At 43.4% G+C, this 17,286-nt stretch overlaps 1 protein-coding gene across 10 annotated transcripts in view; it reads left to right on the plus strand.

Moving 5' to 3' along the window:
- Positions 1-17,286, plus strand: part of LOC139279954 (mucin-2-like) — a 242,283-nt gene that overhangs the window by 189,725 nt on the left and 35,272 nt on the right. For 9 of the 10 annotated variants that reach the window (XM_070899303.1, XM_070899305.1, XM_070899304.1 and 6 more), the window contains one exon: positions 2,088-2,327. In XM_070899303.1, the coding sequence (XP_070755404.1) occupies positions 2,088-2,327 (240 nt within the window). Of the gene's footprint in view, positions 1-2,087; positions 2,328-13,340; positions 15,263-17,286 lie in introns of those variants that run through there. The other variant, XM_070899308.1, reaches the window with a different exon arrangement.

Below are 17,286 nucleotides of genomic sequence, written 5' to 3' on the forward strand. Positions count from 1 at the left end.
ACCCTCTCAATTGGTGTTTCGGACTGGAACATCAGGTCCTTCATTGAAACATCTGTGAACTCTTGTGGAAGCAAGTCATCCTCGTTCGAGGGACCGCCTGTGATTACCTTTAAACTCTCCCAGATAGAAATTCGCTATCGCCCCGTTTGGGGCAGTAACAGTTGGGAGAAGCAAGACTTAGCTCCAGGCACTGAAGTGTCTCCCGTCGCCCAAAATTCGAGTTACCGCCCCTGGAAGGAAGTGGAGCGCTAAATCAAGCTTCCTTCCTGGGGCGCTAATGAAGCGGACGTCTCAGCAGCGCTACGCACTCGGCTGCAACATGCCATGTCCGAGGGGCCCCTTCCCTCACTGCCAGCTCTACTAATGACAAAGGGATCTACCTGGAACAGCGGGGAGTGAGGGTGCCGCGCGATCAGCCCGCCACTCAAGCAGAGTGCTGGGCTGAGTGCTCATGGCCAGGAGCTCCTGAAGAAAATGGAGCAACAATGGGAAACCCAAGGTAAGTTTTTTCTTGTATTTTCCCTCAGCCACATCGCCTTTAAGTTATGCCCCAGTAGCGGCTGGCTGCCCGAGCCATGCCTCCTGCAGCTGCCGGTGTTTTTGCCTGGCACTATTGCAGGGGGCAAAAGTGAATTCTGGGGCCAGGGTGATGACGTCACGATATCCGGGCGCAGGATATCGGGGCTCAAAGCTGTAGTTCCATGGTCAGTTTTCTCATCCAACCAGCAGAACTTTCCCTCATCCACACAGGCGGCAAGAACAACATACCTGTTGGACAAGGGCTAAGGCTCTTCCAGCACTGCATCTTGGGTCCCCTTAACTGCCTGAGTTGCAGTCGCACCCTCCTGTCCCTGACCACTAACCAGACCTATGCCACCTCCTAATCTAAGGGCTGTGACTGCCTCCTGGATCAGAGTGTTCAGATAATTCTTCCACTCCCTGATGCCCCGCACTAGCTACATCTCGGACTCGAGCTCAACAACTCTCAGCTGATGCAAACACTAACTACAGGGATGGTCGTCCGGGATTGCGATGCTCTCCACAAACTACCACATGCTGCAGTTGCGGCACATCACCCGTACTGCTAGCTATCCCTATATAACCTTGTTATAGTTATTTAGTTAATTAGAGTTTATGTATTTAATTAAACTAGCTTATAGTTTAGTCTTTTAGCTAATTATTAGATCTTGTTTAAGTTCTGGGTAGATTAAGTTAAATATTTACCTGTAACACACAGCTCTTCAAACATTGGAGGCAAAAAGCAACACCTCCTTTCCTCTCTGCTCCAAATTCCTACTTTCTCCAAATTCCCAAGTTGAACTCTCCGTTTAAGATCACTCTGTACCACCAAAGAGTAACCATTTTTATGGATCTGCTAAATATGAGGATAGGTTGAGTAGGTTGGGCCTATAACACATTGGAGTTCAGAAGAATGAGAGGTGATCTTATTGAAACTTATAAGATGAGGGGACTCGACAAGGTGGATGCTGAAAGGATATTTTCACTCATAGGGGAAACTAAAACTGGAGACATAGTCTCAGAATAAGGGGCCGCCCATTTAAAACTGAGATGAGGAGAAATTTATTTTCTCAGAGGGTTGTAAATCTGTGGAATTCTCTGTACCAGAGAGCTGTGGAGGCTGGGTCATTGAATATATTTAAGGCGGAGATAGAAAGATTTTTAAACGATAAGGGAGTAAAGAATTATGGGGAGCGGGCAGGGAAGTGGAGCTGAGTCCATGATCAGATCAGCCATGATATTGAATGGCGGAGCAGGCTCGAGGGGCCAAATGGCCTACTCCTGCTCCTATTTCTTATATTCTATAGGGGCATTGCTTTACTAAAAAAAGGGATGAGCAAATGTTTTCCATTTGTTTGTAAATGGATGATGTAGATCACTGCATCACTTGTGTATGATGTATTTGGAATGACATGGTACCCAGTTCTATTCTTCCCCCATTACCACCACCAGGATATTTTTTCTGAAATCACCTTTAAATGAAATACTTAAAAAGAGATAAAAAAAGCAAGTCTAATAATTTTCCATATTTTCAGTCTAATAATTGTCACCTTTATTGGGTATTACAGGGTACTATCTGTGGATTGTGTGGCAATTATGATGGTAATGTATACAATGATTTTACCACAAGAAGCCAGTTGGTGGTTGTAAACATGGGAGAGTTTGGAAACAGCTGGAAGGTGTCTCCTACCTGTGCAAATGTAAAGAAAAATGAAGACTCTTACTCAATTAACACACATCGAGATGCATGGGCTCAGAAACAGTGCAGCATCCTCAAGAGTGAGACATTCCTAGCGTGTAATTCTCAGGTACAGCATTGTGCACCCAAGTGTTTCATGTGTCTTTTCACCACATTATATAAATACATTTCAAACATTGTGCACATGAGCAACAAAGGTTTCCATCTTCCTATGTACAGAAACAAAAGCACCACCAGAAAACTTCTAACTGCTATGAGCAAAATATTTTTCAATACAAAAGGACAAAATCTCCTTAACTTTCTAGTGACAACTGAGAAGTAAAAATAGAAAAATCCCAGAATAATTTTGCTATTTATGTCATAACAGTGCAGCAAATTCTCCTTGCAGAATCTGATTTATCCATATTTAGAATTCATGAGCTTTTCCTTTGCCCCCTCTCCATTGGAGTTGCTGAAATGAAACTTGCAGATGCTCTTGGTTTTGTGAAGTTGTATTTTCAGTCTTCCCAAGAGTCTGGAATAATTCAACGAACTGAGAGCATTGTAATAACTAATTGTTTTCATAAGTATCAGAATATGAGGTGCACATCTAACATAATGGGTGCTGGACGATTTGCACCATTGCGCTGATGAGTGCACGAAAATAGACTAACTAAGTGGGCAGAGGTGCCTTGCTCCAACAAATTCCAGCCCAATATTCTTTATATGTAGAAAATCTGGGAGGCGACCATTTTTTTCAAAGTACTTTTTCTTTTTACAGTAAATGCGAAACTTTAAGTTTGCTTGTTGCTTTATGAAAATGTAAATTTTCCTGTTAGCATCAAACCCACTATTGCATCAATTGTAGAGAGTATCCAGGGGTGGCTTCATTGCAAAGAGTAGAAAATACCACCTTCAACATACACACAGCAGATACCTCACACATTCACAACTCTCACACTTCACAGCTCGAGTTTTCATTCCTTCTCTTCAAAGACAGATAATGTTACCTATGTAGGTGCATCTATAGAAATTTACAGCGCAGAAGGAGGCCATTTCGGCCCTTCGTGTCCGTGCCGGCCGAAAAAGAGCTGTACAGCCCTTGGTCGACAGCCCTAAAGGTTATGTATAAACCTATGAACAATGACGGAAAGGCAAAGAGCACCCAGCCCAACCAGTCCACCTCACACAACTGCGACATCCCTTATACTGAAACATTCTACACTCCATCCCAACTGGAGCCATGTGATCTCCTGGGAGAGGCAAAAACCAGATAAAAACCCAGGCCAATTTAGGGAGAAAAAATCTTGGAAAATTCCTCTCCGACCCATCCAGGCGATTGAAACTCGTCCAGGAGATCCTGGCCGTATTCTATTCCCTGCAGTACTTACCATTATATCTGCGCCGTCCAACAAAAGGTCATCCAATCTAATCTCAATTACCAGCTCTAGGTCCGTAACCCTGCAAGTTACTGCACTTTAAGTTCGCATCCAACCATCTCTTAAAAGTGGTGAGGGTTTCTGCATCCACCACTCTTCCAGGCAGTGAGTTCCAGATCCCCACAACTTTCTGCGTAAAGAAGCCTCCCCTCAAATCCCCTCTAAACCTTCCACCAACCATCTTAAAACTATGCCCCCTCATAATAATCCCTCCACCAATGGAATTAGAGCCTTGCTATCCACTATGTCCAGGCACCTCTATATTTTGTACACCTCAATGAGGTCACCTCAACCTGCTCTGTTCCAATGAGAACAAACCCAGCCTATCCAATCTGTACCCATAACTAAGATTCTCCATTTTCCAGGCAGCATCCCAGTAAATCTCCTCTGCACCCTCTGCAATCACGTCCTTCCTATAATACGACGACCAGAACTGCACACGGTACTCCAGCTGTGGCCTAACCAAAGTATTATACAATTTGAGCATAACCTCCCTGCTCTTATATTCTATGCCTCGGTCAATAAAGGCAAGCATTCCCTATGCCTTCTTAACCACCTTATCCACCTGGCCTGCTACTTTCAGGGATCTGTGGACAAGCACTCCAAGGTCCCTTTGTTCATCTATACTATTAAGTGGCCTGCCGCTTAATGTGTATACCCTTTCCTTATCAGCCCTCCCAAAGTGCATCACCTCGCACTTCTGAATTAAATTCCTTTTGCCACTCTGCCCACCTGACCAGTAGATTGATATCCTCCTGCAGCCCATGCCTTTCCTCTTCATTATCAACCACACACCCAAATTTAGTGTCGTTTGCAAACTTTTTAATTATACTCCCTATATTCAAATCTAAATCGTTGATATATATCACAAAAAGCAAGGGACCCAGTACTGAGCCCTGCGGAACGCCCCTGGAAACATCCTTCCAGTCACAAAAACATCCATCAATCATTACCCTTTGCTTCCTACCTCTAAGCCAATTTTGGATCCAACTTGCCACTTTGCCCTGTATACCATGGGCTTTAACCTTCATGACCAGTCTACCATGTGGGACCTTATCAAAAGCCTTGCCAAAGTCCATTTATACTACATCGTACGCACTACCCTCATCGACCCTCTTGGTTACCTCCTCAAAAAATTCACTCAGGTTAGTCAAACACAATCTTCCCTTAACAAATCTGTGCTGACTGTCCCTAATTAATCCTTGCCTTTCCAAATGCACATTTGTCCTGTCTTTCAGGATTTTTTCCAATAATTTTCCCACCACTGACGTTAGGCTGACAGGCCTGCAATTACTCGGCATATCTCTTTTTCCCTTCTTAAACAAGAGTACTACATTAGCAGTCCTCCAATCCTCCAGCACCATGCCCAGATCCAAAGAGCACTGGAAAAAGATGGTCAAGGCTTCTGCTATTTCCTCTTTTACTTCGCTCAACAGCCTGGGATGCATTTCATCCGGGCCTGGGGACTTATCTACTTTCAAAGCTGCTATAAACCCCTTAATACTTACTCTCTCACTATATTTATTTCATCCAGAATATCACTCTCCTCCTCCATAGCAGTATCTGCATTACCCCTTTCCTTTGTGAAAACAAATGCAAAGTATTCATTAAGAACCCTACCAACATCTTCCACCTCCACACAAAGATTACCCTCATGGTCTCTATTGGCCCTACCCTTTCTTTAGTTACCCTCTTACTCTTAATATATTTATAGAACATCTTCAGGTTTTCCTTAATTTTACTGGCCAAGAATTTCTTGTGCTCTTTCTTAGCATTCCTAATATCCTATTTAATTTTGCCTCTTAACTTTCTATATTCCTCTAAAGATCCTAAAGTATTTAGCCGTTGGTATATGACATAAGCATCCCTTTTTTCCTTAATCCTCCCCTGTAAATCACTAGACATGAAGGACCCGCCACCAACACTATTTAAAGGGATCATCCACTACTTACAGGTCAGTTGTAGCTTGATTTCTACTGGCTGTTGCTACAATTCAACTCATTTTTGGTGCTTTCCATAGTTTTTTTTATTCATTCACGGGATGTGGGCATCACTGGCATGGCCAGCATTTATTGTCCATCCCTAATTGCCATGAGAAGGTGGTGGTGAGCCGCCACCTTGAACTGCTGCAGTCCGTGTGGTGAAGTGCTTTTAGGGAGGGAATTCCAGGATTTTGACCCAGTGACTATGAAGAAATGGTGTTATATTTCCAAGTTAGGATGGTGTGAGACTTGCAGGGGAACTTGAAGCTGATTTTCCCAATCGCCCTTTTCCATCTAGGCAGTAGAGGTCGAAGAAGGTGCTGTCGAAGAAGCCTTGGCGATTTGCTGCAGTGCATCTTGTAGATGGTACACACTGCCGCCACGGTGCGCTGGTGGTGGAGGGAGTGAATGTTTAAGGTGGTGGATGGGGTGCCAATCATTCAGGCTGCTTTGTCCTGGATGGTGTCGAGCTTCATGAGTGTTGCTGGAACTACACTCATCCATGCAAGTGGAGAGTATTCCATCACACTCCTGATTTGTGCCTTGTAGATGGAAAGGTTTTAGGGGGGTCAGGAGGTGAGTCAGTCGCCGCAGAATACTGTCGAAATCTCGACCTCCGAAAAGAATGACTCCGACACTTACAGCTCCGGTAGAAGTTTCTTTACTTTACTTGCTCGCAAGGGGTAGGTCACACTCAGTCAAGGGCGAAGTGAACACCTCCGAAATGGTTCAGTTTAACAAGATATTTATACAGTAAAACCAAAGTTCTGGCCTCTCCCTGTGTATTGCTCTGTCTCACAGTCAGTGAATACAAATAAAGAGTTAATTACTATATCCTGGTCCTGACATGGTATCCAGATATTTCCTTTTGTCAGGGTTATCAGAAAGCCAAACGGCCATTACTCCATGAGTCATAGGTAATGGGCTATCACCTGTCTTGTATTGTGTCAGAATTGTTCCAATTTCCTGGTCAGTTTATCTGTTTGCATCAAATGGATGAGGTCTCGGAAAGAGATAATGGCTAGAAGATAAGGGTGGGGTGACATGGAACTCCTGTAGTGTAGACAATAGGAGAGCACCATGGGGGGTTACTTGTCTCAGCATGACTTGTCTCCTAGCTGTCTGATGGCCATCAGCCATCTAACAGCAGGTTTAGCTGTTTATGCAAGCTGACTGCTAAAATGCAGAAAGTTCTGGAAGGGCCAGGACTCCATTTTAATCAAAATGCACACAAATACCGTATGGTATCAGCTTAGATAAAAATACTTTCCACATTCCCCCATTTTGTCCTTCACAAGGACAACTCAATCCATTCTGATCTTGTACAGTCTCTCCATTTCCATTTCCACACAAGAGCCTTCAGCAGTTGTTGCTACCATAACTCTAGCCGTGGTCTCGGTAGGTAACATAGTTTCTCCCACCCTGGCACAGCAACACTTAATGACGACAAATAATAGATACAGGGCGAAGACTATCAGCAGGAATATGATCAAACCCTGTACCACAGATTTCCCCAGGGCTCCCAACCATCCTGATGTTTTCAGCTAGACTGCCGATATCTTCTGATTTATCTGGGATATACGTACAGCATTCTTCACCTATTAATGCGCATGTTCCTCCCTCCTTGGCTAGGAGATAATCTAAGGCCATACGATTTTGGAGAGCCACTGTTCGAATAGCTACCATTTCATCATTTATCCCTTCAAAGGCTTGGGAAGTTGCGTTGGCTACTGATTCCACTAAGTTAGCCAGTTCCCGTAACTGCCATTCGGTCGATGCTATTCCATAGGGTGGCACCATTACCTTGAATATTCCGTTTAGCCACGTCAAATCCCGTTTAAATCTGTGGCTTCCATAGGCCTCCCTTAGAGTCCTTACTGATCTGATAAGGGGTACCACATATCCTAAGTAACAGGACCCTGTCCAGTTGGCTGGTAACCATGGGTAGGCTTCATGGCCACAAATAAAGTAAGTGCAATTATAGGGCGTCAGCTCCTGGTCCTTTTGCACTATCCCTACTCGAATGGTCTCACCTTCCCATCCTTCACCTGGGGCTTTGTTATGGACCGTTGTCCAGCCAATGGTTGCTATCTTTCTCTCAGTGGGATTAGTTGTGGCTTGCCATTTAGTCATTTGGGAACACTTGCTGCGTCCCATTTCTGGTCCTTTAGTCTCATTACTCACTAGGCATATTATACCTTCAGGATTTCCTATTCTGGGAGTAATGCTTAGGAAGGGAGGCTGATGGTTATTATCATAATTGGGCTGGTACCATCCCTGGAAGGCTGTAAGTTTATACCCTGCCGACCTCCATTCTGTTTGCTCCTTCGTTTCTGGCCCCTTAGTTAGTTTTGTCCTATTTTGCAATGTCAACCATTCTACCATTTCTGATTCGTTAAAGGGGACAGATCTCAGGGGAATACCCCCCCTGGAGTGGACAGGTACATGGGAACATATCCAACAACTCGACAAGTTTCTTTCTTGAGCATACCTATGACTCAGTGCCATAAATACGTTTACGTGCAATTCCCTTCGGTGGCGGGTCTGTACCCCTGGTGTAATCAATAATGTGAAGTAAAACCCTGTCAAGCCCAGCACCATCAGTCCCCATAGTCCATACAGTTCCTTATTCAGTCTTCCTTTTTCTGTTCCTCTGATTCCTTCGTCCCTTCCTCCTGGTCGGGTGCCCGTTTGCAATGGGATGCGTGGATCCATGTTGGTCTTTCCTTTACCTTGATTGCAGTATTGGTCGCCAGCAAGACCTGGTATGGTCCTTCGAATCTTGGCTGTAGACTGCTTTTTCTTTTAAAAATCTTGATGTAAACGAATTCCCCTGGCTCCAGGTTATGACACTTCCCTTCCGCTGGCTTGACTTGGGCTTCCTTTACCTGTGAATGAAAGCTGGAAATACATTTGGTTAGTGCAATACAATAATTCAACATATTTTCCTCCATTTTGTGGATGTCCATCTGTTTTGCAGTAAATGGTGCTGTAAAAGGTAGTCGTTGGGGACGTCCCATAACTATCTCATGTGGTGACAGGCCTGTTGTTCTGTTGGTTGCAGATCGCATTACCATCAAAGCTAAGGGCAGCAGTTCTGTCCATTTCAGTCCAGTGTCATTGCATAGTTTTGCCAGCTTATTTTTAAGCATTCCATTATATCTTTCAACAAGTCCAGCTGATTGTGGATGATAACTGCAATGAAAACGTTGATTAATCTGCAAAGCTTTATACGTTTCTCTTATAACAGTTCCCGTGAAATGTGACCCGTTATCACTAGAAAGCTTAGCAGGGATTCCGAAGCGCGGTACAATTTCTTTTAACAAACATTTAGCAACAGTAGCGGCATCGGCCTTTTTACATGGAAAGGCTTCAATCCATCTAGAGAACACATCTACAATAACTAATACATACTTGAATCCCATACACATAGGTAATTCAATAAAATCCATTTGTAAATGTACAAAAGGCCCGACTGGATTTGGGTGGGAGGCAGATTCTACTTTTTCCGTCTTACCCGGATTCATTGTCTGACAGGTAACACAATTTTCACAGATTTGTTTTGCAATTGCCGAAATACCTGGTGCATACCAAGTTGCCAAAATATAATCTGCCAATCCCCCTTTGCCTGCATGTGTGAATGTATGAACACATCGGGCAATCCATGGAAGTAAGGATCTGGGGGCCACCACGCGGCCGTCATGGTGAATCCATATTCCTTCTGGATTTTTATAACATTGATCCTTCGTCCAGGTCACCACCTCCTCCGTACTGGCCTGTGTCTGAAAGGCCAGCACGTCATTAATAGTGGATGGCGGGCCTGAGCAATTATTTTTCCTTAGTGGGAACAATGACACTTGCATCCCCCCTTTCGACAGAGCTGCTGACTTAGCTGCATTATCAGCTCTGGCATTCCCAAGTGCCACCTCATTCGACTGGCCTGTATGTGCTTGGCATTTGATAATGGCAAGTTTCAAAGGGCATTGAATGGCTCGCAGGAGATTTTCCACTTGTTCTGCATTTTTGATAGGGGTTCCTGAAGAAGTCAGGTACCCGCGAATCTTCCAAATTTGTCCATAGTCATGTGATACCCCAAAAGCATACCTGGAGTCAGTGTAGATATTAACTGTGTGTCCTTCAGCCAGAATACAGGCTCGAGTTAACGCAAACAATTCGGCTTGTTGGGCTGAAAAGGAGTCTGGAAGAGAGGCTGTTTCGACAACATTAAACTAAGTTACAATTGCATAAGCTGCTCTCAGTTGGCCCCTATCATTTTGTAAGTCTGATCCGTCAACATAGAACACTAGATCAGGGTTACACATTGGTACATCTGTTAGATTGATACGTGGTTTAGTCACTAATTCGGTTACTATTTCACATGAATGGGGTTCGCCGTCGTCTTCCGTGGGGAGTAGAGTGGCTGGATTTAAGGTAGTGCATCTTTTGATGATTAGGTTCGGATTTGATAACAGTTCGACCTCGTATTTAGTGGTTCTTGCGGAGGTTAGGTGTTGGGTGGCACATTTAGTAAGTAAAATCTCGACAGAGTGTGGGATATACAAAATGGTCTGATGATTTAGAGTTATTGTCTGAGCCTGTTGCATAGCATAATAAGCTGCTGCCAACAAAGGAAGACATCCTGGTAGTCCGTGTGTTACTGGGTCTAGTTGGGTACTGAAATACGCTACCGGTCGCTGCCTGTCCCCATGTAACTGAGTCAAAACAGATTGTGCAAAACCCGACTTGTGATGCACAAATAAGTTGAATAGCTTAGTGTAATCTGGTAATCCCAAGGCTGGTGCTGAAGTGAGGGACTGCTTAAGACTCTGGAAAGCATTCCGGGATACTTCATTCCACATCCTTCTTTAAGCATTGTGAGAATAAAGTACATTCATTCACAGCTCGTAGGTCATGGACACACCTCCATTTGTGTGGGCTTCTGAACTGGACGAATCTGTGTGTTACACGGACTTCTCATTTATGCTTATAGTGATTCCCAGATCACAGAATGTAAAGTACTTGCTTTCTAATTTTATTAAAAGGCTTCCAAACCCAAGATTTTTCCAATACACCCAAAATGTTGATCAAGGAGATCACCTGAAATATCTCAAAATCCCAATTCAAATATTGTACTGTCACTCTTTATCAAAAAAATCCTCTTACTGAGCTAGAAGCTTTTGTACCAAGATTTTACACCAAGGACAATGAAAGTGTACTCCCCCAGCCTGCACCTCGAGAGACCCACAAAGGCTTTTTTTTTTTAAAAAAGGCATTACAACTTTTAACCACCGGGACCATGTCTCAACAAACCTATCCTTTGTGCATTTCCTAGCTCCGTAACCTCTCATCCGAATACATTCACACCTGCGCTTCTAACTTAAAATGTCTTAAACTTCCCACATACAGGACAACACTATGAAGGGTTAAAAAAACTTCACTTTGTTTGAAAAAGTGGGTGGAGCTAAAACAAACAGGCAGCTCCACAACCTTTCCAAACAGGTTTCCAGACACAAGGAAAAAAGACAGAAGCACTCTCATTCAAAGACAAGGCATTCACAAGTCTCTCTCCATTCAATAAAGCTTTTTCTTTTGCTAGCTTCATTTTTTTTTAATCCATAAGTCACTTATCAGGTTCTCTTTTTTTTTTACATTTGATTTACTTCCTCTGTTAATTTTACATGGGCTTGAAGAATCGGAACCCAGGCCTTTTCTATTACTTTCCTTTTTTTTTACCTGGATCTCTGTTTATAAGACACTCCTCTAGACATGTTGTTCTCTCTAAATTAAATGAACCATCGGGTGGAAATGGCCTGTTTTCACCCTTAGTCCACTTTACCGGTTTTTGTTTCTTTGGTCAATTGAAGACTGTCCACAATTCTGGAGCATGACATAGGCTGGTGTGCCTTTTGGTGGTGGTTTACTTGCTCCAGCCCCCATTCTGGATGATTTAAGATTTTTCCACAGTTTCTGATCTCACAATCCTTTCGGCCAACCGAGTTCTCTACTCCCACTTCTCCTGGCCGTTACGTGGCCTGAAAAGGCTCTTAATTCGGGCTCAGTCTGGGTGTGTGAGATATGTTGGCACGAACCAACCGTAGTTGATCAATCAGTTACTGTTTCTTTTCTTAATCAATCCTTGTGTTTTTTTTTTCCCCGAATCACAATTTTCCCTAGTGACTCTTCCCGTTTCTCTAATGGCAATCTCTCACAAAGGTGTTGCACACAACAGTAATACAAGGACAACAAACAATATTCCCGCGAGTACACAAATCATAACCTCTAAACAAATTCTCAGTCTGCGTTGTACGCCACTACAGACCGAGTCCTTAACTTATCCTAATAAAAACTGATAAAACTTAAGGTTCCGTACCCAAACTCTTTGATCGATTGCGCTTTCTTTTTTTTTTATAGTCTTATCACATAAGAACCCCTTCCGAATTAAAAACAATAAAAATCATATCACATAAGAACCTTCGATCGATTAGCGCTTTCTTTTTTCTCTTTTTTTTTAATAGTCTTATCACATAAGAACCCCTTCCGAATTAAAAACAATAAAAATCTTATCACATAAGAACCTGGAACCCTTTTCGATCGACTAGCGCTCCCTTACCTACTGAAACCTTCCCCGGGCTGTCTCGAGATTTTTTCCCAGAACCTGTTCTCTTCTGCTGGCGAGCTGAGAAAGAAATGGTTATAAAAAAAAATACCTTTTAACTTTTAAATGCCGAGTCTTGTAGATGCAGTACCTCCGCTGTGGACAACAGATTACATATGCGATTCAACAGTGAAGAAACCTCTTGTGAGCAAAAGGCTCACCTTGTTTGGCCACTGAAGCCTTTCACTGGAGAGGCACTATGCCCGTATCCGTTTTATTCACAGGACAGAGAGTATGCATCTCGGTGGAACCTCCAAGTGATAACTGTCGAAATCTCGACCTCCGAAAAGAATGACTCCAACACTTACAGCTCCGGTAGAAGTTTCTTTACTTTACTTGCTCGCAAGGGGTAGGTCACACTCAGTCAAGGGCTAAGTGAACACCTCCGAAATGGTTCAGTTTAACAAGATATTTATACAGTAAAACCAAAGTTCTGGCCTCTCCCTGTGTATTGCTCTGTCTCACAGTCAGTGAATACAGATAAAGAGTTAATTACTATATCCTAGTCCTGACATGGTATCCAGATATTTCCTTTTGTCAGGGTTATCAGAAAGCCAAATGGCCATTACTCCATGAGTCATAGGTAATGGGCTATCACCTGTCTTGTATTGTGTCAGGATTGTTCCAATTTCCTGGTCAGTTTATCTGTTTGCATCAAATGGATGAGGTCTCAGAAAGAGATAATGGCTAGAAGATGAGGGTGGGGTGACATGGAACTCCTGTAGTGTAGACAATAGGAGAGCACCATGGGGGGTTACTTGTCTCACCATGACTTGTCTCAGCATGACTTGTCTCCTAGCTGTCTGATGGCCATCAGCCATCTAACAGCAGGTTTAGCTGTTTATGCAAGCTGACTGCTAAAATGCAGAAAGTTCTGGAAGGGCCAGGACTCCATTTTAATCAAAAGGCACACAAATACCGTATGGTATCAGCTTAGATAAAAAATACTTTCCACAATACCCAGTGGTTTCAAGTTTCAAAAGTGTACAGGGTGTGGCTGGTGCTGAAGTACTTTTTTTCAGATTTCAAGGCCTTTTTTGGATTTCAAGGTTTTTTTCGGATTTCAGGGCTTCTGCACAAACTACTTTCTCGCTGATATGGGTGCACTAGTAGGCCTTCCTCTGGGAATCGAGTATGACTGGGACAATGAGCAGAGCAGGACAAGCCGCTAGAAGATGGAGGAGGAGAGGGAAAAGAGCTCTCAACATATCCGCCTGGAGTATTTAGGGAGCCATTCTCCTAACTGAACCTCAGCAGTGACCAATGTTTGAGACGTCTGAGCTTCACTAAGGGAGTTGTCACTGAAATCTGTCAACTGCTGCAGCCACAACTCCAATCTCAACAGAGCAAGGACCGCATTGCTAGTGCTGGGAAGGTGGCTATCAACTTTTATCATCTGGTTACTTCCAGACTGCTGCTGGAGAGATTAGCAACATCTTGGAGTTTGCAGTGCATTGAGGCACTCTATTCAAAGAGAGATAATTTATTTTATTCCCTCTTGCCAGAGACAAACAGGTGGAGTTGTTGATTTCTGGATTCTTTTACCTCAATCTGGTTCAGCAAAATTACTGAAACGAATAGAGTTTGTGCTTTAAACAGCAAGCTTTTATTTAAAAAGCAAATCCCGATCGGGGACCTTATCAGACAGAAGGAATGCAACTCTGATAGATCGCACACACTTCCTACGGACAAAGTGACGTTACATTGTAAAGGGACGACGGTTATACATTTTCGGCAAAAGATAACAAGATAGGGCTAGAGTGACATCCTAGTCCAGCCTATTCCTTTTGATCCCTCTTTCCCTTTGTCCACTCATAAGCCGACCTAAGTATGGTCTGATTTTAAACAAAGACCTTCTGTTAATGTTTCAGGTTAATAACATGATTTAATAAGACCTTGAGGTTTTTCTGCAAGCTGTGGGTTTTGTTTCAATATGTGTTAGTGTTGTAACATTTTGCAGTCTTGAGTCTGAGATGTCATGGCTATTCCTCCATGAATTCTTTGTTAGCTTATACTGTCCCTATACAATTCCCACGTTCTCAACTTCAATGTCTCTATACATTTTTAAACATTCACATTGTGAGCACGAGGGTTTGCAAGGATTGCAGGCTTCCCCATGGTGCAAGGTGCTAATGATTGCATGTACACTGCTTTGTGGACATCACATATCAACTCTGCCATGTACCTGAATGGGAAGGGACTCCACTTCCTCAACGTACAGCTGGTGTGTGACCATAGGCAACGCAGGCCACTCACCTGCTTTTAAATGGAAAAACCACGCCTGTGTGGCAATTTGAATTGACGGCACAGCTTGTTAAAAGGACCGAGCTCCCAAAATAAAGTTAGAGGGAACATCGGTCATGATGCCTTCATTCTGCGGCAGTCCGCTGTGCCACCACGGCAAACCGAAGGGTGACTACTGGGTGAAAAGATGACATGATCATGAATCCAGTTCGCAACCCATGCACACTTGCGCAGCATGCATACAATGAGAGCCATGCTCCCATAAGAAATGTGATCGAGTAGACCCCATTGCCGTGCTGCATGCTTTAAAACGTTGCCATCATGAGGGAATAACCCTTGCTGCCGCTATTAGGTGAGAAGCTAAAGAGCAGGAGTGCAAGGAGGAGGTGGAGGAAGAGGAGGAGGCAGAAGAAGAAAAAGGGAGGCTGCAACCTAGACAGCTCCTTTCTGCCCGTGTTGTCCGTGAAGAACTAATTCAATTGTAATACGACTAACCTCAACCCCAGTTCCCCATTCACCAACAGTCCCACACTTTACCTACCCTCTGTCACTGACCATCACATTGTCCGCTTGGCCATAATGTAAAAAATAAAAGCTACCACAAAATAAACACTCCAAATCAAATTGATGAATTGAATCATACTGTAATATCTGTAAGCTTGTAATGCTTGTAGCGCCACACTGTGGATGTGGACGTATTGTGTACTGCAACTGTATAGTTAATCATTAAACAGAACAGGCTTCTGGAGAGTTCCGAGAGAGCAGCCTGCATGTTAGGAAGCTGTGTGTGCTGTGCTCTGTGAAGATAACATATTTGGTGACCGAGGATGGGATTTTTCGGATGATTTAAAGCTTAAATTTTGTTGGTGAAAGATTCAGCCAGCCGACAGAGAGACTTTGCAAGTTTCTGTCTTTGAAAAAAGCTACAAAATCCAAGGTAAAAATACAGCACACGGCGTGAACAGCTAGAGATTAAAAATGGCAGGTGTAATCGGATATTTGGGTGAATATACACATGACCAGGAACGTTTTAAAGCGTATGTGGATCGGCTAGAAATGTATTTCACTACAAATAACATAATCGAAGTTCCAGACAATGCAGTCCAGAACCAGGCTGTGTTGGAATGTAAGAAAGCGATCTTCTTATCAGTGGCAGGTCTGGCATTATACGAAACCCTTGTAAATTTGCTTGTGCCTGACGAGCCAAAGGACACAACACAAGCTCGGCCCTTTTAACAACGCTTTAACGAAGCTGGAGCAGCACTATAATCCCAAACAGTTAGAAATTGCTGAAAGCTATCATTTCGGGATTCGGAATCAAAAGGCAGATGAAAGTATCGCTGATTACATCATAGCATTAAAAAAGCTATCGATGCACTGTAATTTTGGAAACTTTCAAAACCGAGCATTACGAGATCGTTTTGTTTGTGGGGTGAAAAATGATGCGATCAGAAGGAAGTTATTGACGACAGATGACTTAACTTTTGAGATTGCTTGTCAGACAGCGAGGTCGATGAGCATGGCCGAACAATATTCCAGAAAATTAAATAATGATTACGGTCGTCAGTCAACCGAGGTAAATCACCTGCAGGTTCAAAGTAAAAGACGGCCATGGCCGAAACGCTCAGAAACTGGAAATTCTACCAGAGCGTCAAAGTCATCTTATAGGTGCCTGGGACAACACATTGCTCAAAGTTGTCCATACATGCATACGTGAAGGCAGAGTGTTTCTTCTGCAGAAAGACTGGGCATCTGGCGAAGGCATGCCGACTGAAAGGTAAACCAGTTTTTAAAGCTGAGTCCAGCGTTCAAAGCTATGAGTAGAAATCCAAAGAAACTTCATAGCATGGAACAACAGCAACAGGACGAGGAGATGTTAGAGCTACACGTCATCAGGAGCACAAGGTTAACGGACAGTGATTCGGAAAGCATCAAAATCCACATAGATGTTGTGGGATTCAAGATATCAATGGAAATGGGGTGCCTCCGTGAGTGTAGTACCGGAGTCACTGTACCGCGACAAATTGCGTGATTTCCAACTGGAGAAATCCAAGATAGAGCTGCGAGGCTACTCGGGAGAGAAAATTCCTGTAGTAGGCCGTATCACCGTACTGGTGAAATATAAAGATCAATTTTAGAACTTGCCTCTAATAGTAGTGAAAGGAGACAAGACTGCTTTACAAGGAAGAAATTGGTTGAGCTCACTGAAGCTGGATTGGAGTAAGATTTTCTGTGTGGAAGCGCAATTTTCATCAACGGAAGAGGTTATCAAGCAGTATCCGAAGGTGTTCTGCGAAACGGGCAGTCTGATCCAAGGCTTCAAGGCGAGTGTCAGGGTACAGAAGGACGCTAGATCGGTTTACTACAAGCCACGTTCCATACCCTATGCACTCAAGGAGAAAGTTGAGCAAGAACTCAAAAGACTAGAGACTGAGAACATTATTTGTAAGATAGATCGATGTAATTGGGCTACACCCATTGTTGTTGTACCTAAGTCTGATGGTAAAGTAAGATTGTGTGGTGATCATAAGGTAACCGTAAACCAGGTTCTAGAGGGTAATGTCCCCATTACATTGCCGAATATAGAAGATTTGTTCACAACACTGACAGGTGGTCAGATCTTCTCAAAACTGGATCTTACGAATGCCTACTTACAGCTTGAAATAGATGAGGAGTCCAAGTCATATTTGACTATAAATACTCATCTAGGCCTATCAATTTAATAGGCTACTGTTTGGAGCATCTTCTGCCCCTGCCATATTCCAAGGG

The sequence above is a fragment of the Pristiophorus japonicus genome, chromosome 14 (assembly GCF_044704955.1).
Source record: "Pristiophorus japonicus isolate sPriJap1 chromosome 14, sPriJap1.hap1, whole genome shotgun sequence".
Lineage (NCBI taxonomy): Eukaryota > Metazoa > Chordata > Chondrichthyes > Pristiophoridae > Pristiophorus > Pristiophorus japonicus.